Source organism: Oncorhynchus mykiss, chromosome 22 (assembly GCF_057628025.1).
Source record: "Oncorhynchus mykiss isolate SJ-2025 chromosome 22, ASM5762802v1, whole genome shotgun sequence".
NCBI classification, from domain to species: domain Eukaryota; kingdom Metazoa; phylum Chordata; class Actinopteri; order Salmoniformes; family Salmonidae; genus Oncorhynchus; species Oncorhynchus mykiss.
This window is the reverse complement of record NC_143043.1, coordinates 45,815,404-45,835,087: the sequence shown is the minus strand read 5'-3', so window position 1 is coordinate 45,835,087 and position 19,684 is coordinate 45,815,404. Positions and strand designations below refer to the sequence as shown.

Sequence of the window (19,684 nt, the reverse complement as noted above, 5' to 3'; positions counted from 1 at the left end):
GAAAGTCTGCGATTCAACTTTGCATACCTTTTTTTGTATCTTTGCGACACAGGAGTCTGCTGAGCGGAGAGCGGCTCATAATAATGTCTGGAGCGAAGGAAGTGGAATGATGATTTTCCACTTATTCTGCTCCAGCAATTACCACAAGCAAGTTCTCCCCAATTAAGGTGCCACCAACCTGTGTTTGTGTACTAAATGATCAAAGCTGATGTGCAGAAACACTGATATGTCAACGCTTTGAACCCTGAAATAAAAAAAATCATGAAATTGCCATCAAGCTGAATATAGAACAAGGGAGGAATACACTGTTTTGAATTCACTGTCTCTTTCTAAAGCACTTTAGAAGTCTGTTAATATTCTTTGCTTGAGCTGGTGTGTAGCCGTCTTCACAATCTGGCCAATTGTTTCTGGGGATTAGAATGTTCCCTAAAGCCTATCCTCTATTTCCCTCCTCCACCTCTCTCTCTATAGTCAAGCAGGGGCCACTTTGTCACAAGCTTGTCACAGACACACACACATCAAAAGATAATAGAAATTCATTGTCTCTATTGGATTCCTGGGACATAACTACTGATGCACAAGTTTTCTTTCATTAGGTGCCATGCGCAGCTGGAGGAAAAGCAGGGCATACATATTTGCTTTGTTTATTACTAAACCAAGTACCATGCATACACTAAACCGAAATACACACTCTTTATTCCCAAACAGTTTACACACAAGCTGAAAAACAGTATTATGTTGAACTGCCAAAAGGTCATCAGGTGGAGGTCAAAGGGAGATTTGTATTTATTTGTATTTTGTATTCATTAAGGATCCCCATTAGCCGCTTCCAGGGTAGCAGCTACTCTTCCTGGGGTCCGGCAAAATTAAGGCAGTTATATACAATTTCAAATATTACATGACATTACATTTAATAACACTTTTCACAACACATTAAGATTGTTGTAGTGTAGTTCATACTACTTGAGGAACTGTCATGCATCACGCTCCCTATACCTCGTGGAATATCACGGGATAGGCCAATGACTGTACAGCAGATGTTCTAGGGTTCAAGGACACAGGTTCTTTAGGGACTACTGGGGCTGTAGGGAAAGAGGGGTCATCTGAGCTGTAACCTTGATTGACCAGCAGGTGATAAATAAGATTATTATTTTTTTAAACAATCTAAAGCATTACATGGTTAGGGGGACATTCACGGAGTTAGTGCATGTGACAAGACCCCTACAGATATAATTACTATGCATTCACAATGCACGTGGCAAATTGTCTGCAATCAACATGCCTTGCTGCTGATGACAAATGTATGTGTTATACTTGTGTGTCACAAATTTACCTTCAGGTTCTGCCTGAACAACTGCTCACTGGGGAGGAAAGGAAGGGAGGGGGGGTCGGAAAGAAATTCAGCTTGGCAAACAACTGCGATATCAGCACGTAATCCATCATGATGCTGGATGATGCTGTGCATTCCACACAGAGACATGCACAGTAGAGCTCTTCATGGGTCCACCCGAACCCGATTACCCAGGGTCGACCCGAGACCCGACCGGGTTCGAAATTCTGTAGTTGCCCATCGGATCCGGGTTGGAACAGATTTGATTGTCACGGTTCTTGGGTGTGTGTAATTAGAACTGATTTGCCGGTAAGGACCTGTACAGACCTGAACCTGACTGCTGCAGTGGAAAGATAACTAATTTATGCTGCTGCTTCTTTTCACAAACGTGGGCCTGCTGCCAAGTCTGTTCCTCTTTCTCTCGATGCGGGCATTAACAGTTTTAATTAATAACATCTAAAAAAAATGATACATCTTCAGTTGCTTCCCTGACTCGGATTGGATCACACCGGGTCTTTACGGTGCCGGGTCTGGTTGTTCTCGGGTTCGTTCAAACCGGGTCTCCATATTTCAAGGGAAATGTGAAAAAATATTTTTAAAATCTACTTCATATTCATTATCTCGAGCACCACCCAAACATCAACAAATGTGAAAATTACACATTTATGTTTAGTACAAAAGATGGCAGAAGATGTGTTTCCAATGACATCGGTGTGCATCGTGATTTTGACTAGGTATTGCCAATTAATTGGTTGATGACATTGGAAACACTTCTCTCCCATCTTTTACTATAAAACGTGCCATTTTCACATGTGGTGCTGGAGAGGAAGAAGCTGATTTTTTAAAATTATTTTTTTACATTTCCCTTAAACAATTTATTCAGGTAGGGTCCAGGGAGGAAATCCCCGATCCTTTTTGGAACAGGTCCAACTTCTTTCACCAGAGAAGACTGATGTACACCCACTGGATCAACGCTTCCATCTCTGTGATCTGATGAGCATAACAGCCACCGTTCTGTCCTGCATGGTTCTGTAAAATGTCTGAATCACATTCAGTAGGCAGGTTTCCACAAAAGCAATGGCTAAAAAAAATAATAATAATCATTGCCACATGTAATGGAAATGGCAGATAAACATTTTCTGAAGATCATTCGTTAGACGGGGTAGATTTATTTTGTCGAACTTAATTGCGAAAAATTGAAACGATTTGACAAATAAATGATTGCTGACTACCTTAAAGTTAAGGTATGCAGGCCACGTGATATCTAAGATTCACTCCATTTAATTCTAATTCTAAAAAAATTGTTTCTTTGCAGGACAAGGATCTGCCTGACTTTCAAGAATGCTTCACCTTGCTTTTCTGGTTGGCTGGCAACTTTCACCAGCCAATTGTTTCAGAGCTACAGGAGTACATGTTCCACCATGGCACAGACTAGCCTAGGCAGCCAATTTATTAGAATGGCAAGTCTTAGTTATTGCATTCTATCCATCCGGGCTTTCGCGGTCTACATGTAGCGGAGAGGGGGTGGGGGGGGGGGGGGGGGTCACCAATTTAATGTGTTGAGTAACAGTAACTCCAACCACATTTAGTTTTAGCAAAAAAATGTAACGAAACATAGCTACTTATTGCATCTCAGGGAAGGTTGTCAGATGAATTTCCAGGGTAATCGTGGTTACCTAGACACTCAAAGTAACACTGTAGGCTTACAGCCAGTCTTGAAATAAGTCAAGATGTTATACAGAATGTGAAACTCAAGCTAGAAACTGACTAACCTATCATGGAGTATCTGACTAAACTGCATACATTTGCCTTAATTCTGTTAATTTGCGAGTGAAAGCATATCTACGGGAGTCAAACCTAATTGCCATCTTAAGAGGCAGTCGTTTGAACCTGGTGAGAAAGTGCAAGCTGGCCAAGTAGATGAGAACAATTTCATCAAACAGTATTTCTATTTCTGAAAAGACTGTGGTTACCATGTCCATGATGTTCTCAGACTATTAATGTGCCAGAAGGATGAAATATTTAATTGACTATTAATCAATGTTTTAATTATCCCAAGCGAAGCAATTATTTTACTGCAAGGAGACTTGCAGACTGAGGATGCAGCAAGAAAAACAAAATGGCTGAAATGTGTTCTGATAAAATATCCAGGCAGAATCTGTGGTATTCCAGACAGTTTGACAAAAATAAGGTCTTAGTCAAGACAGAAATGGACCTTGTACTGTACACTGAACTTTATTGTCAAATGGAAAATATATAACTTCAATAAATACTGTGGTAACAATCATACAGACGCACAAATGGACTTACATTTCAAAAAGAGGTTGATGTTCTACAGCTAACACTGTGGTTAATTTAAACCATTTTCATACAGAGGCAACACCCGCTGGCTGATAATACTTCTCAAAGCAGTTCAGACTTCTCCAGTTATGAGAAATTGGAAAACACCAAAGTACTATGATGACAGAACAGAAAATAAAATTTCAGCTGTTAGATTTAGAACTACTTACACCTGCAGCTGCTTGGAGAGGGCGGAGGGATCTATAGCTACAGCGTCTGCAGGCTAGTTCTACTTCGCTACTTGACTTAGCCTACTGACCCAATGAACTAGTCAAAGCCTAGGACCAAACAATGATACTAGCTATGAGATATGCGTTTGAATTAAAGTAGGCTATGGATTTTGGTGCACTTGCACCAGAGATCGACTGAGTAGTGTGTAGCCTGCACTAGAGCACCACACAAAGCAAACAGCACTGTACAGTCCTTCAACCAGCTAACATTGAAAACTAGACACTGGTCATCAGAATCTGTGCATTGCATAGCTGAGGACATCCTTAAAAATAATCTGTGCAATAATGGATTTGAGCTCAGTGACCTTCTCAGTACTGGCATCGTTAACCCCATCCTGCATGTAAAACTTGGCGTGGGTGTTCACCCCTACAGTTACAGAGGGGCTAGACACCACCGCTGAAATCTACCCAGTGACAGAGGAGCCAGGGTGTAGGATACGTCCTCAAAGAGATGTAGCACATCCTTTCAAATCATTGGCTATGATCGTTATGCAGCCAGTCACAACAGTAGTCGGCAACTGTTACTCTGAGCGATATCGCCACTGTCAAGCTTTTCTTTGGTTGTAAACTTATAAAGACAGCAAAACAAGGGGGAAGCAGGCAATGCTGATCGGAAACAGAGCTAGAACAATATGCAATGTACTAAAACACATTAAAAAGGCTTTCAGCTCTGTCGTAACAGTGTGCAACAGTTTATAACACAAACATCCCATTTCCATTTGACAAACTCAAGGCAGTAACAAAACAAAACTCCAACAGGCAGTGCTTTGAACTTCTGGCTGTAAGTGCGAGACCTGGGGGCCAGCGCAAGAGCTCCATTTCTCTTCGTAAACCATTTTACTGAGCAGAACACAGTAGCGGTCTCTCGCATCTGAACAAGGATCTTCTCACTCAGTGGTGAATCCACAGTACACTTTTCTCTTTGAGGACAAAAGTCAAAACCTGAAACCAGATTAGCGCATTTACTGTCCAGGTCCCGGACCAAAAAAAAGTGCACGTCATTTCCGCGGGTGAAGAAATGTCGACAAGAAGTCCACACCTCTTTGTGGATTATTTTATTGACCTTTAAAAATAAATTAACTGAAGACCTTTTTTTCAGTCTCTCCGGTGCACTTCTCCTATGACAGAGTAGGGCAGCTAGATATAGGTTGGTACAGTTTTTTGGGGGGGGGCTGATTTAATGTGCGGCGATAACCCGCCTTCTCACTGCTTTGCATGCATGTCTAGAAGGAGGGGAGGGGCTCTATGCACAGTCCTCACCACCCACCTGCTCCTGCCAGTCCATAACAGTCAGTCGCCCTAGTCTAAGGCAATCACATGACTGTACAGCTCTTGGCCTTGTCTTTGCGAAGGTCTGACGTGACAGCGGTTAGTTCGGGCCTAGTGGGCATGTGTGAGATCCTCTTGGTGCTCCTGGAGGACTTGTTGCGTTTGACGTTCTTGTTGCCCTTGTTGACGCAGGCCAGCGTGGCCACGTGGAAGAGGTCCCTGACGCTGTTCTCAGACTGCAGAGACGAACACTCGATGTACGGAGCACTGATCTGCTTGGCCATGTTAGAGCCCTGAGACAGAGAATCAGGGGGAGAGATGAACAAAGAGTCTGGAACTAAAGCATATTTCAGAATTGAAAATCTATGCAATTTAGCAGACTATTATTATTATTTTTAGCTGTAAACAGATGCCACATTTATTCATTAATAGTGCCAAGTGAAAGACATACAGTACAAGTCCAATAACAACTATGAACTGCATCTTAGTAAGTGAGTGTCAAAGTACGAGCAAAATGCATGTAGCGCCTACCTGATCATATGACACGGGTGTCTGTCTGTGATTGGATAGTTCCACCAGTGTGGTGAGGTCTGTGCGGAGATCTGACTTGCATCCCACCAGCAGGATCTTGGTGTTGGGACAGAACTCCTGGATCTCTCCTCTCCACTATAAGGAGAAAAGAGAACGGGAGAGATCAGCAACACTTCTAGTACAAAAAAAAAAAAAGTTGTAGTTTTACAGGATTGGTTTATATTCAGCGTCAGACAACCCAACATGAGTTTTAAGTGAATAACGTGACTTTTTGTTATGCGCACAGATCAAGTTAAGATTTGGGCTTCTGTGAGTAAAACATGTGCATAAAGGGCTGTATTGATGGACACTGGAGCATCTCAACCACCCACACACCCTCTCGTTGTCTTTCTATCATGCCATCGTTGAAAAGAAAGAGAAAAAAAAAAGTCGCTCTGACAGTGCTAGCTCTGTGTCGCGCAACTTAAGTAATGGAAAACACCCTCTTCCACTTTTCCAGGCTTATTCAGAGCCTTGAACATCATGTTTCCCCTCGGAGTTGTTCAACACACAGGACCACACGCCTCTCAGCTGGTGCAATACTGAGCGTTGGTGACGTTACAGGTCAAAGGGCACCGAGACCCACAATAGCCGTGTCTGGGATCTGGGAGACCATGTGTGAACAAGACCGGTTGGACTACTGCTGAGCCTCACGTGAGTTTGTTTTCACATTCCTCTCAAATGGTACAACCCTAGTTCTAGTCCCCTCATTGCTACAGCCCGGTAAAGTAATTTGGAGCGCTGGGGTTTCTGAAAAGCCACTTGACCCAGTAACAAAGAAGACTTTTAGAGAGGGTCAAGGGGGCTGATTGAAAATTCTAGTGGGACAGGCCACTTCCTACTATAATTCAGGGGCAAAGCAGAGGTAGCTTACAACATACAGGACATACAAGCCCTGAAACGCACCTTCTTCAGTACACTGTCCAGGGTCTCTGGTCTGCTGATGTCAAAGCAGATGAGGACTGCATCAGAGTCCGGGTAGGAGAGAGGTCGCACGTTGTCATAGTATGGTGAACCTGCAAAGACAAGCATAAGATCAAGGTCAAAATATGCAAACAAGGTCAAATTAATACACCATCACATCTCCTCAGCTCTGTGCTGTAACTGTGCTAAAACTAACATTTCATCAGTTACAGACATAGATTTTACACAGTGCATGTGTTAGAATGACCCAGGGATAGCAAACTTACTCCCTGACACCATGTCACTGTGCGAGTCAACACCTAGGGACATCCATAGTAACAACTTGTGTAATCATTTAAATTTGCTCGTAGAGCTCTCCCACACGCGCGCTCCTTGCTCGGAGCTCTGGCGTCCATTCATACCCAGCCCAGAGCCCTCAGTCAGAATTAGGACAGGAGACCTCTTCCAAATGGAGCAGGTAAGGGAGTGTTTCACTGATTAGGCTAGCTATTCAAAGCTTCATCTAAAGGACCAAAATTATACACTCCCGTCCCTGGTCACTGCTGTATAGTTAGTACATGAGATCCCACCAGTTATCCCCCCCAGAGTGTTTCAACATAAAAAAAGGGGGACTGGGCAACTGATTAGGAGCAGGCTAGATTGGAACCTAAATATGGCATGATCATTTTTCTTTTGCATTTCTTTGAGGCATCTTTCCACATGCATTTTAATTTCCACAATTCCACTGCACACTAATATAATAATGCCCGGAGGAGTCACCAACAAAGTCAGGTAAAAACAAGGCAAATTGAAGACAAATCGTTTTACTTATTATCCAGTAGAGGTGGCATGCCACATGTAAAAAGCAAGACACCTGAGATTCCACAAACTGAATTTGGAATAGGACAGTGTATAGTGACTACTTCATTAAAGCCCAACAATACGTGTACAGTCTGATGACTAGCAGTGGAACATTGAGCTTACAGATGTGGAATGCTATGCCAAGAATACTAGGAATATTTGTTTAGTGAGATTACAAGCATGTCTGGGAGATCCTTTGAGAGCGCCAAACAGAAGAGTTGCGCGTGCCCCCCAGCATACAATCAACCCCCTAACTGGTCTGTTAGGGGGACCACCCTGGTTGGTTTGTCTAACCTGATAACTCAGCGATGACACGTGACCCTTCCCTGGACTTTACCCTTCTGAACAACGGGACTACTCATCGATCAGCTAAAGAATGAAGATAGGAGTGTTTAACGGCATTGAATAGATTCAGCAAAAGTATACATTGCTCATGGAGATGGATTGTTAAATGTACTATAGAGAAACAGTAGTCACTGAGGATAAATAAGAATGTTAACTGACTTGCCTAGTTAAATACAATTCAAATAGGGACACTGAATACAGGAGCACAGGAAAAAGGTGAGGATGGTCGATGGCACTGCTGACAGACAGCTCATTAGCCCCATTTCAGTGCAGCCCTGAGGCTTGTTCAGTCTCCTGATTCCGGCAGCCATGTACCCATCTCCTCCTTAGCCACCCCTGTATGATGGAGGACATGTTTCTACACAGAAGGGTCTCCGGGGACCTCTAAAAACACTGAGGTGACTATCCCTGACCGGGGACCTCCCTGACCAAGGGCGGCCAGCTCTAGGAAGAGTCTTGGTGGCTCCAAACCATTTAAGAATGATGAGGCCACTATGTTCTTGGGGACCGTCAATGCTGCAGACATTCTCCCCCCCACACCTATGACTCGACACAATCCTGTCCCAGAGCTCTACAGGCAACTCCTGCGACCTCATGGCTTGGTTTTTTTGTTTTTTAAAATGTAACAAAATGTGGGAAAAGTTGAGGGGTCTGAATAGTTTCCGAAGGCATTGTACTTCAGATATAAAAGGTGAGAATGTTTTGCTCACAATAAAGGCAGAGTTTTGAAAACGAGCTTAATAAATAAAATAAAGCGATGCAAACAATGAGGTCTTTGTGAATAGATCCAGCCTCTTGTGAATGGCATGCAGCTCAAACTCACTCAACCCAGAGTCAAGAGCTATGCCAGTGCTACCATATTAGAGGGCAACCCAGCCATATCAGGCAAGGGCTGAACTACAAAATCATGAAATCCTTAAAAAGCCAGGTAGGCCTTATAAACATGCTGTCCTTTGTCTCATTAGACTAAAGACATCAAGAAGCTGCAAACAAGTGACAGCAATGAGCAAATGCTGTGTGTGCTTGATTACTACACCCTACCTAAACACCAGAGCTACACCAGTGCCCCCCGGGCACTCCTTCTCTGACCTGCTCCTCCAAGAGGTGAATGACCAGCCTTCGGGGCATCTACATGAAACATGGGTGGATGTCAGTGGGAGTTCTAATGTAAATAAATACATTTTATTTTACCTTTATTTAACTGGGCAAGTCAGTTAAGAACAAATTCTTATTTTCAATGACAGCCTAGTGGTTTAACTGCCTGTTCAGGGGCAGAACAGGGATTTGAACTTGCAACCTTCCGGTTACTAGTCCAACGCTCTAACCACTAGGCTACCCTGCCGCCCCAACATGGACATCCAGTTTGAAATAAGCCTCTAATCAAAACACCACTGCATAAAGACAATAAAGATGGACCCAGTCAGCAATAGAGGGTGGGCGGTGCCCCGCTTTCTTCCTGTACCTGATTACAAGTCAGTGTCTCTTTAAAAAACTACCCCATTCATTACACTGGGTAATAACGATGGGTTCAATAACAAACATGACCTTGTTTATTATGCACAGATAGTAACAGTGTAGTGGTGAGCCTGAGGCTAAGAGGTGAGACAACTGAGAAACCTACACTTGCTGTGTGCCAGGTACCTGCAACCATCTGCTCTAATGGCTAGACCCGAGATCCAGTAACATACAGTATATAGTGATGCTTCCAAACAAAAAAACTGCTTTAACATTAGCACAAGACACTAAAACATCAGGCTTCTCGTAGTGCTGGACAGAAATATCCCTCATGGACAGCTTCTGCTATAAGATTACATTTGTAAAATAATATTGCCCAGTGTAGCTAAGGCAGTCCCCAACATGACCCATATCAGGCCTGGTGTGGTGAGCTGAGCTTTTCCTGAAGCTGTGGTGTAGTCACGGAGTAATGTCCTGGACAGACACATGGGAAGCTACAATCAGCTGGTGGACATAGGAGGGGAGGTGCCCAGAGCGCTCTTATCCCCCCCAGCTGGAGAAGCAGCCCACAGCTCTTCCTCCCCCTACAGCAGCCAGCCGTGGGAGTTGAGCAGCCCAATCCCCCAGCCAGTCCAGGCTGATTCAGAGACTGTAGATAGGAAATTATTACCACCTGGGGCTGGGTTAAAGGCGTCCGCATGCTTCCCAGCCGAAACAGTTCGGAAGACGGCATGTATACTTTATGACATTGTTACGTTTTCGTTCGTTTTGGACTTCGGTAAGGTTTTATTTTCGACTCGAGGCAAACAGACATCGGTAGTCTACGCCCGTTATTGGGCAACAGTAGGGATTCTTCAATTAAAGTATTGTCTTTCAATGATATGACTTGTTTTCATTAACATTTTACAAATACTGCACCAAGTCCTTCGTTTGATGTAAATTGCGCTATTTAGATCTAGTCTTCAAAAACTAGAAAATGAATGACAGATTTATTGTGCCATGTTAATTCTGACCATTTCGAGGAAGCGTATACTGGCTATGGCAAGTCAAAATGGACAAATAGTACTATTGCCGCTTTTGTCGTTTTTCAAACGAAAGTTGTTGTTTTTAAAGAGAGCATGCGAGCACACTCGTTCAGTTCGCCTAGATGAGTGCGGCTGAGTGCAGCCGAACTGAAGCATACTGACGCCTTAGGGGTGTCCACATGCTTCCCATCCGAAACATGATGATCTTTGACAAGGGTTTTCGGCTGTTCATGCACCCATTTTTTTCTTGAGGCAAGCCTAAATTCGGAAGCCAAATTCTACAGTGAGTTAGTCATCAACGAGACTACTCGTTGTCATGCAAATGATTTCACTTGAGAAATAACGGACCAAACATCTTAGTTCATGTCAAATTGAAGACGGAGACCTCCTCGGTAACTCAAGAAACCTGTAATAAACTTAAGTTCTTATATCAATTTACACTTAATTAAATAGCTACGGTGTATCAAGACGAACAGACAGTACTAATGCCGCTTCTCTCGTTTTTCAAGCAAATATATTTTAAGAGTATGCGAGGCACATACGTTCACTTCGCCTGACCGAGTTCTGTTAGGAGCAAACTGAACCTACGATGCGAACGCCTTTAGGTTTAGATCTCCCGGGACCTCTATGTGGGAAATGTTTGTAGCAAGAACATGTGTAAGGAATGTGTCAGCATTTATTGAGTCAAAAACTATTCCAAATGGCAGCCGAGTGATTTTAAGTTCAGTTAGCCTGTTGCTGTCCCCTATCAGGGCTTTTCTAAATGTTATGCTATTTAAAACTCACAATATAAACAATTCATTTGCAAATGTATTGTGTTTTCTTAGCTGGTACCGCAACTGAGTGCCAAATGGCTTCATCTGTTTTTACTCAGCTCTGGACCAAGATGCACCGAGAGGTGTGGATGTAAACACTGCACATTGAAGACAAATCCTCGCGCTACAGCGGTCCATCCCAACGTGCTAGAGATGCGTCACCGAGTTCAATCTCTGTAGAGTCTCCACTCACTGGGGTTGTTTAATATATTAATGACCCGTCAAATTAAGATTTCAGGCAGAGCGCAGTCTAATTCCCCACAAATTCAAATGTTAAGAAATGTTGACTAATTCGAAGGCTCACTGTTCCAATCCTAATTCCAGTCGGACTCGTTCCCTGTGACACTGTCATATTTAAGAAATTCTATAGAGATTAAATAAAACATTGTAACGCAAAGTTACTCACCTGAAGTGTCCCAGAGACTGAGTTCTATTCTTTGCGTGTCGATTTCGAAACTGGCTGTGTAGTTCTCGAACACCGTTGGGACATAATTCTATAAAGAATTTACAACGCATTATTGTCGATCTCACACACACACACAATTGTCCAACAATGTTAAAATGAATTGTACCCACAAAAACATTTTCCATCACAATTTGATCCATAACGCTGCAAGCATATCATTTGAATAATGGAAGACTTGGCATGTACTAAAGCGCACACGAAAGTTCGATATTCTTTTCCAACACTTCCCCAGGTAACGCCTTACAAACCCGCACGTTTATTTGCATTTACCCAAACGACATCCAACAACATACCTCTGGAAAGCAATCTTTCGCAAAGACGTGAAGAAGAGCAGTTTTTCCACACTGACTGTCCCCAACGACCACGATTTTACGCTTCACGCTCTGGTTAGGATCCATCCCGGATTTCGGTGAAAGCTTTTGACTGGATCCTGTATCCTTCATTGACTTTTTAAAATGTATGTAGATTGCCGACTTCAAAGAGAAAAACTCCGCATAGAAATCAGATCCCCCATAACAATTGCTCCTGTGCTGTGATATTGTTCAGCCTTTAAATCACACGCGTCCTCGTTGCACCGAAAAACTACTGTGGCTAATGCCCAGCGATGCGTACGGGGGTGTATATATGGGCCGCCGGTGAACCAATCGCTTTCCCCGGTAATTTTGTGAAGCAGTAGTCCGCCCCTTTCTCCCTCGTGGAGGCAATCAACATTACCACGAGGACAGCGCCCTCTATTTCTTGGTATTTCAGGATCTCAGAGGAGCAGAACATAGAGACATGTTCAGAGATGAAAAGAAGCCAGCAAGTTTATTTCCCTGATAGTAAAAGAAAGGAGTCATTATCACTGTGGCTGAATAAGTGGGACACCTCAAGATGAAGGTATTAATAAAGTTAATTAACTAAACGGTCCATTATGTAATTCAGCAGAAATACCTGGAAGGCTGGAACAAGGTGTCTGTTCAACATCTGGTGAACTAATGCACACATAACTCGTGTTTAGAACATGTGGCTGCCCCCAGGGCGAAACAGGCATATGTATGGAGAGACTTTTCTTCACTTCTGGTAGGTCTGCTTCTGCGTCTGGTAGCAACAGGCTAAACCTGTGTTTTCCCTCCCTTGGGTTCGGGCAAGGGAAAGCAGTGAGATTAATTCAATTCACTTTGAGATGAAGGACACTGGAGTGGTTCAAGATTAAGAGGGAGGGAAATTACATTTGTTTTGGGTTAAGTAGGCCCATCAGGGATGAGATGGGTGATGAATGTAATTCGTGAATGGAACATACTTTGAATGCAGTGTATGAATGAATGAAAGGACACATTAATAAATAACATGAGAAAAATGTGCAGGGATCTTTATTTCACAGGTTGCCCCATCTAGCTAATTTAAGATGAATGCACTAAGTAAGTCGCACTGGATAAGAGTGTCTGCTAAATGACTAACATGTAAATGTAAAATGTAAACAACCACAACAGGTCTACTCTTATAAAGTTCTACTCTTTTAAAGGTCTACTCTTTTAAAGGTCCTTTCCTGGGACTGTGTGTTCTTGTGCATAGAGGAGATGAATATGAATGATGACAGAGCCCATAGGCAACATCTGCTGTCTCTCACCTATCTCACCATCAGTCAGTGTGTTTTTCTGTAGCACGATGGAGGAAACGACGTCTCTCACACACACACACTCTCTCTGAGCAGCACTTATTGTGAGATATGATGAGTTCCCTTGACTTTGCCCTGCAGCTGTTCGTCATAGTAAACACACAATGAGGCTCTAAATAAGGGAGAGGATTCTGCTTTGGGTTAAGGAAAGCACTTCATTCTGCAGCATTGCCCCGGGGCCTCCCCTCCTCTTCATTAAAATTAGCCACTAATGGTGTCGACTACTGCTAATGATGTTCACCATGCGGTCTCACATGCTGTCATTTCCTGAATAAGCTAATCATTGTAAACGGAGGATATAAATATGAAGAAATATTAGTGTGTGTGATTAGATGCTGAGAGCTGGGAATATTTACCACCACCACCGTGGTTAGAGCGTTGGGCCAGTTACCGAAAGGTTGCTGGATCGAATCCCCGAGCTGACAAGGTTACAAAATCTGTCGTTCTGCCCCTGAGCAAGGCAGTTAACCCACTGTTCCCTGGGCACCGAAGACGTGGATGTGGATTATGGCAGCCCCCCTCACCTCTCTGATTCAGAAGGGTTGGGATAAATGCGGAAGACACATTTCAGTTGAATGCATTCAGTTGTACAACTGATGAAACTACTGTGCAAAAACAAAACAGTGAGAAAAGGAGAATTATGATACGTTTTACTGCAATGCACCTCATAGTTTGATGCTATTGATTTCCATCGGTGGGAAGCAATACAAGTCAATCTGAATTATAAACTGGGTGGTTCGAGCCCTGAATGCTGATTGGCTGACTGCCGTGGTATATCAGACCATATAGCACGTATGAAAAAACATGTATTTTTACTGCTCTAATTACATTGGTAACCAGTTTGTAATAGCAATAAGCACCTCATGGGTTTGTGGTATATGGCCAATATACCACGGCTAAGGGCTGTGTGCAGGCATTCCGCGTTGTGTCGTGCTTTTGAACAACCCTTAGCCGTGGTATATTGGTCAAGAAATGTAGCTGATACGGCTGACTTGCTTAAACAAATGTGGTTTATAATGACAATTGAGATGTACAAACTATGGCATAAGGGGACGACAAGAGGATAAGAGGCGATCCGCAATTGTGATTAAGACATTAATGAGCGAGCTAGGACGGACGTGTTACGGATCCCGCTGGAACTTTCATTGCGCACACCTGGCCCCTATTCCAACTGATTCTATTTGTATATATGTGCCCACTGTTCCATTTGTCTTGGTCGATTATTGTTACAATGTCCGTTGGTGCGTGTGAGTACCTGTGCTGTGTGGTTTTTTTTGGCTTTTGTGCCCTTGTGGATTGCGCAGATGATTAATCATGATAATGTCATTGATCTTCAGGTCGTAGCTCTAGAAAGAGGCCCGAGTTCCAGACTTACAATTCCGGGTTGGATGTCCGTTCAAAATGTATTTCCCCAATCAGAGCACATTTTTTTTGCGGAATTCCCAATTGTCTTGAACTCAAGTCAAGTTTTTGCAGTTCCGAGTTAACAGTTGAATGTTGAATGTTTATCATTTTAAACTTGGAAAAGAGACACTTAATCCCAGATTTGGGACCACACAGCCACTCCACTGGCTTGTGATTGCCTGCAATTCTTGCAGTTAGCCACTGTCACTGATTCCTTACAAACCACTCATTGTTGATTTTGAGATTTCCAACTTGTGTAATGTTTATGGCCGATGAGCACCGATATGTTTCATCTATAATTTCTCTTCATTATTTCTCTTCATTTGACAAGGATTAAGAAGGATTTGCCAGTAGATTGTCGACTTGATTCATGATGATGACTGCTAGCTAAGATTTTGAAAGTAAGATGTCAACATGTTGACAGTCCAATCAAAGCTACTGTAGCTATAACGGGATTTGACGTCATTTTATCTGTGGCCAATGACCTTGAGACTTCTTGGATGGGCACCTATATTGCAACATCTATGGCAGCTCCTAAGGGGCTTGGATTTTCGAGGTCTAACCTTAGACTTGGCGGTGACGTACTGTCCCACGAGTGACAGAACACAGCTAATCATGGCGAGAACACGTATTTTCCGCTGGCTGTCCCACCACCACAGAAAGCACTGAGCTAGGCTGAAACACCTGTATTTGGAGCTGCTTTACTCAGGAAAGTAAAGAAGAGACCATGTTTTTATGCAGCTGTATTAACTCAAAGATTTTTTTTTTTTTTTTTTACATTGTTTGCAAACTGATATGTGACATGTATTAATGCCAAAACAACATGCAAAACAGGTAAGCCTGTTATTTTGTTAACAAAAAAATGTGGGGCTCAAAACAGGTGGGGCTCTGTCCCATCTGCCCTGAATGATGGGTCGCCACTGCAGATAACAGCTCACAACAGCTCACAACAGTTCACAGTTATATGTATTGGGTCCTGGCAATGTGCAATGGTGTAAGCATATAACTTTAGACCGTCCCCTCGCCCATACCCGGGCGCGAACCAGGGACCCTCTGCACACATCAACAATAGTCACCCACGAAGCATCGTTACCCATCGCTCCACAAAAGCCGCGGCCCTTGCAGAGCAAGGGGAACTACTACTTCAAGGTCTCAGAGCAAGTGACGTCACCGATTGAAACGCTATTTAGCGCGCACCGCTAACTAAGCTAGCCGTTTCACATCCGTTACAATGGCATCCACCCGCTAGAAACAGGCATCACATGGACAAGGTGTGACAGACAGATGCTGTCATCATCGGTTCCGCTTTGTCTCAGTGTTGAGGAGAAGAAAAAAAAAAAAACCTATATTACCGTAAACCAGATCAATAGTTGTGTTGTTAAACCACATTAACTTGTTAGCCTGTTATTTTCACACCTCATATGCTTTCTCAATTACACTCCATGTGTTGGAGCTAGCTTAAATGGCTGCAGCCGCAGGGTCTACTCGTGTCTGGCTGCTAGTGAGACACTAGTCAGCTGCTGGTCAGCCTTCACAGAGACCCACTGGTGGGCTACAAACTAGCCTAGGGTCCTGGTGGGGCTGTCACAGCCATGGATCAAGTGACCGCAGATTAGAATCTGGGTGTCTGCAGGCACTGTGTGAGTGTGCAAACACACACAGAGGGAGAGAGAGAGAGAGCAAGAAAGAGAAATAGAGACTCCTCTGAGATGGTGTGGGAGAGGAAGGAGTGGTAAGAAGAGGGAGAAAGAGAGGATACAGACAAACAAAGCCGACAAGGGAAAAGGGAAGAAGAGATGAAGTGGGGCAGGAGGACAGCAGCATATGACGAGTGTAAATAAAACTGTGTGTGTATGTGTGTTTGTGCTGTGTCGGTATGCGTGTGTGTGTACGTATACGCTGTATGTGAATGTGTGTGGGTTTAGTGTCAGTGTAGTGTGTGAGGGAGTGTGTATTTGATTGGTCACCCAGGCTGTGAAGTCCAGTAGGCCTGTCCTGTCAGATGCATGTTAGCAATGCACGTACGAACTAAGACACACACAAAGACAAAACACACACACACAAACACAGACAAAACACACAAACACAGACAAAACACACACAGACGCACACACACACAATATGGGTTTCTTTGTTTAACAGCAGTCTGTCATCCTGGGGTGGATCTATTTGGTGAGGTAATTCCTGTGTAATTCCTCCTTATGTGTCGCCCCGCTCTGACTCACTCTTTCTGGCATGCGTGGCCATTAGGTCTAACAGGCGTAGCAGGGTAGGAAACTCCTCTATAGAATTGCCCAATATCTACAATGACGCTGTGATTTGACTTATTAGGGTGTGTTTGCTTGAGTTCTTTGAATTACTAACAGCATGACATGATCAGTGGCGGAGCCTGAAGTACCTTTGAACTGCATGCACAGGACTGCATAACAGGTTTTTGAAAAACCAAGTAAAATAGGCATGGTGTGTACAGACCGAGCATATGCCGTGAAATGCTTACTTATACAAGCCCTTAACCAACAGTGCAGTTCAAGAAGAGTTAAGAAAATATTTACCAAATAAACAAAATTAAAACGAACACAATAAAGTAACAATAGCGAGGCTATATCCAGGGGGTACTGGTACCGTGTCAGTGTGGAGGCTATATACAGGGGTACTGGTACCGTGTCAGTGTGGAGGCTATATACAGGGGTACTGGTACTGTGTCAGTGTGGAGGCTATATACAGGGGGTACTGGTACCGTGTCAGTGTGGAGGCTATATACAGGGGGTACTGGTACCGTGTCAGTGTGGAGGCTATATACAGGGGTACTGGTACCGTGTCAGTGTGGAGGCTATATACAGGGGGTACTGGTACTGTGTCAGTGTGCAGGTTAGAGGTAATTTGAACATGTAGGTAGTGACTGTGCATAGATAATAAACAGTGAGTAGCAGCAGTGTACAAAACAAATATAGTCCAGTGGCCATTTGATTCATTGTTCAGCAGTCTTATGGCTTGGGGGTAGAAGCTGTTTAAGGAGCCTTTTGGTCCTGGACTTGGCTCTCCGGTACCGCTTGCCGTGTGGTAGCAGAGAAAACAGTCTATGACTTGGGTGGCTGGAGTCTCTGACAATTGTATGGGCTTTCCTCTGACACCACCTATTATATAGGTCCTGGATGGCAGGAAGCTTGGCCCCAGTGATGTACTGGGCCATACGCACTACCCTCTGTAGTGCTGATGCCGAGCAGTTGCCATACCAGGCAGTGATGCAACAGGTCAGGATGCTCTCGATGGTGCAACTGTAGAACTTTTTGAGGATCTTGGGACCCATGCCAAATCTTTTCAGTACATCACTGGGGCCAAGCTTCCTGCCATCCAGGACCTATATAATAGGCGGTGTCAGAGGAAAGCCCATAAAATTGTCAGACTCCAGTCCTCCAAGTCATAGACTGTTTTCTCTGCTACCAAATGGCAAGCGGTACCGGAGCTCCAAGTCTAGGACCAAAAGGCTCCTTAACAGCTTCTACCCCCAAGCCATAGGACTTACTCAAATGGCCACCGGACTATTACATTGACCCCCCCCCCAACTCCATTTGTTTTGTACACTGCTGCTACTCGCTGTTTATTACCTATACATAGTCATTTCACCCCTACCTACAGTACAGGTACAAATTAGATGGGGAATGTCCTGTACTCAGTAGTAACCACAGCAATGTCTGTTGGTCTCATGTTCTAGAGCTCTGCTCTGGGAGAGGTGAGCAATGGAAAACTCAACTGTTGTTTCCTTTCCATTTTTCTAAAGAAGCTCTTGCTGTTCTGGAATATTATTTTCCTTCCTGTTCTCTCTCTGTAACCCACCTCACTTCAAAGCCCTAGTGCTAAATTGAGGCAGAATTAGTGCTAGATTTCCCCAGTGCTCTGCTGAAGGTAACTCCATAAAGGCAGAACAGAAGAGTATGTTGTGCGGTCTGACATCTGGGCCTCATGTGATCATGTCAGCCTAGTCTTGTTGGGTAACACAACTTGAGCTATGTAAAACTATCATGATAATGACATGGCAGATGTCATAAACAGCCATGTCTGTTTTATGTAGCCCTAGTGACAGAGGGGTGAAGTAGACTAAAGTTGAACCCTATGTACAAGGCATAGTGACTGTTGATAAGGAGTCACCTGCTGTACAACATGATGTGCCTGGAAGTTACCAAGGTTATTGGTTATTATGATGTTTTTTCTGCGATGGAAAATCAAAATGGTGATTTTTGGGATAGGTTTGATATTTATGGGATAGTTTGGTTGGGTATTTAATAGGGTGAGGCTATGGGAGTGGAGGTTGATGACATAAATCCTCACTTTTTCATTAAGGTAAAATGAAAAGTAATTAATCCATTCTGATATATGGATTAGCAGTGCTATTTTCAAAGGACTTTCACTCAATATTTTCAGACATTAAAATTTAACGAGGTTGGAAAAATCTATGGGATTTCTGGAGTGATAAAGTCAAGCCCGTCAGAGCCTGAGCTGTGTGGAGGCAAGGTCATACGCCTTGACATCCTACTCACACAGCCTTATGAGTGCCTAGTTAAATAAAGGTTAAATAAATACACCAAAATTAGTGATTTATACCACGTATGATTAGCCCAACTGTGCCAAATATGTACCGCCAGCCGGTCTGGCCACCTCTCCTCAGATGTGTGTGTAGCTAATGGTCAGTCTAGACTTTAGTCAGTGTGTCAGCAGAGGAAAACGTTACAACAAGGATTTATTCATCGGACCAGTTGTAATAACCCTGTGATAAGCCTAATAACCATTGGAATAACACTGACATGTATACATCAACCAGATTATACTAAAGAGGGAAGAAAAATGACACGAGTGATGATCACTGACCATTTTCCCCGTTGTTGCGTGGCCTTCCATAACATTGTCTGTATTCTGACTTCCTCGTAGCATTGAATAACGTTACCCACAGATGAATGCCTAGTGGGCTTTGTGGACTAAACCTTTTCACCTGACTGTTCCCTCTCCCCATCACACCCTC

General features: G+C 43.5%; 1 protein-coding gene across 1 annotated transcript; it reads right to left on the bottom strand.

The window, feature by feature from the left end:
• Positions 1-3,542: 3,542 nt before the first annotated feature.
• On the bottom strand, positions 3,543-12,457 carry LOC110501874 (rho-related GTP-binding protein RhoE). The gene is made up of 5 exons (XM_021579725.3): positions 11,903-12,457; positions 11,550-11,637; positions 6,646-6,755; positions 5,701-5,835; positions 3,543-5,462 (listed from the first exon to the last, which is right to left on the bottom strand). Exons 1-5 carry the CDS (start codon positions 12,050-12,052, stop codon positions 5,214-5,216), a joined length of 732 nt encoding a protein of 243 aa, XP_021435400.1. The 5' UTR covers positions 12,053-12,457; the 3' UTR covers positions 3,543-5,213.
• Positions 12,458-19,684: the final 7,227 nt, after the last annotated feature.

What these genes read in the sequence shown, in the direction of transcription:
- LOC110501874 (XM_021579725.3), bottom strand. Translation starts at nt 12,052, where the DNA reads ATGAAGGATACAGGATCCAGTCAAAAGCTTTCACCGAAATCCGGGATG. An exon ending in TGGACAGTGTACTGAAGAAG is followed by an intron (nt 5,836 to 6,645) that starts GTGCGTTTCAGG and finishes TTCTCCTTATAG; the next exon opens with TGGAGAGGAGAGATCCAGGA. An exon ending in CACCCGTGTCATATGATCAG is followed by an intron (nt 5,463 to 5,700) that starts GTAGGCGCTACA and finishes TCTCTGTCTCAG; the next exon opens with GGCTCTAACATGGCCAAGCA.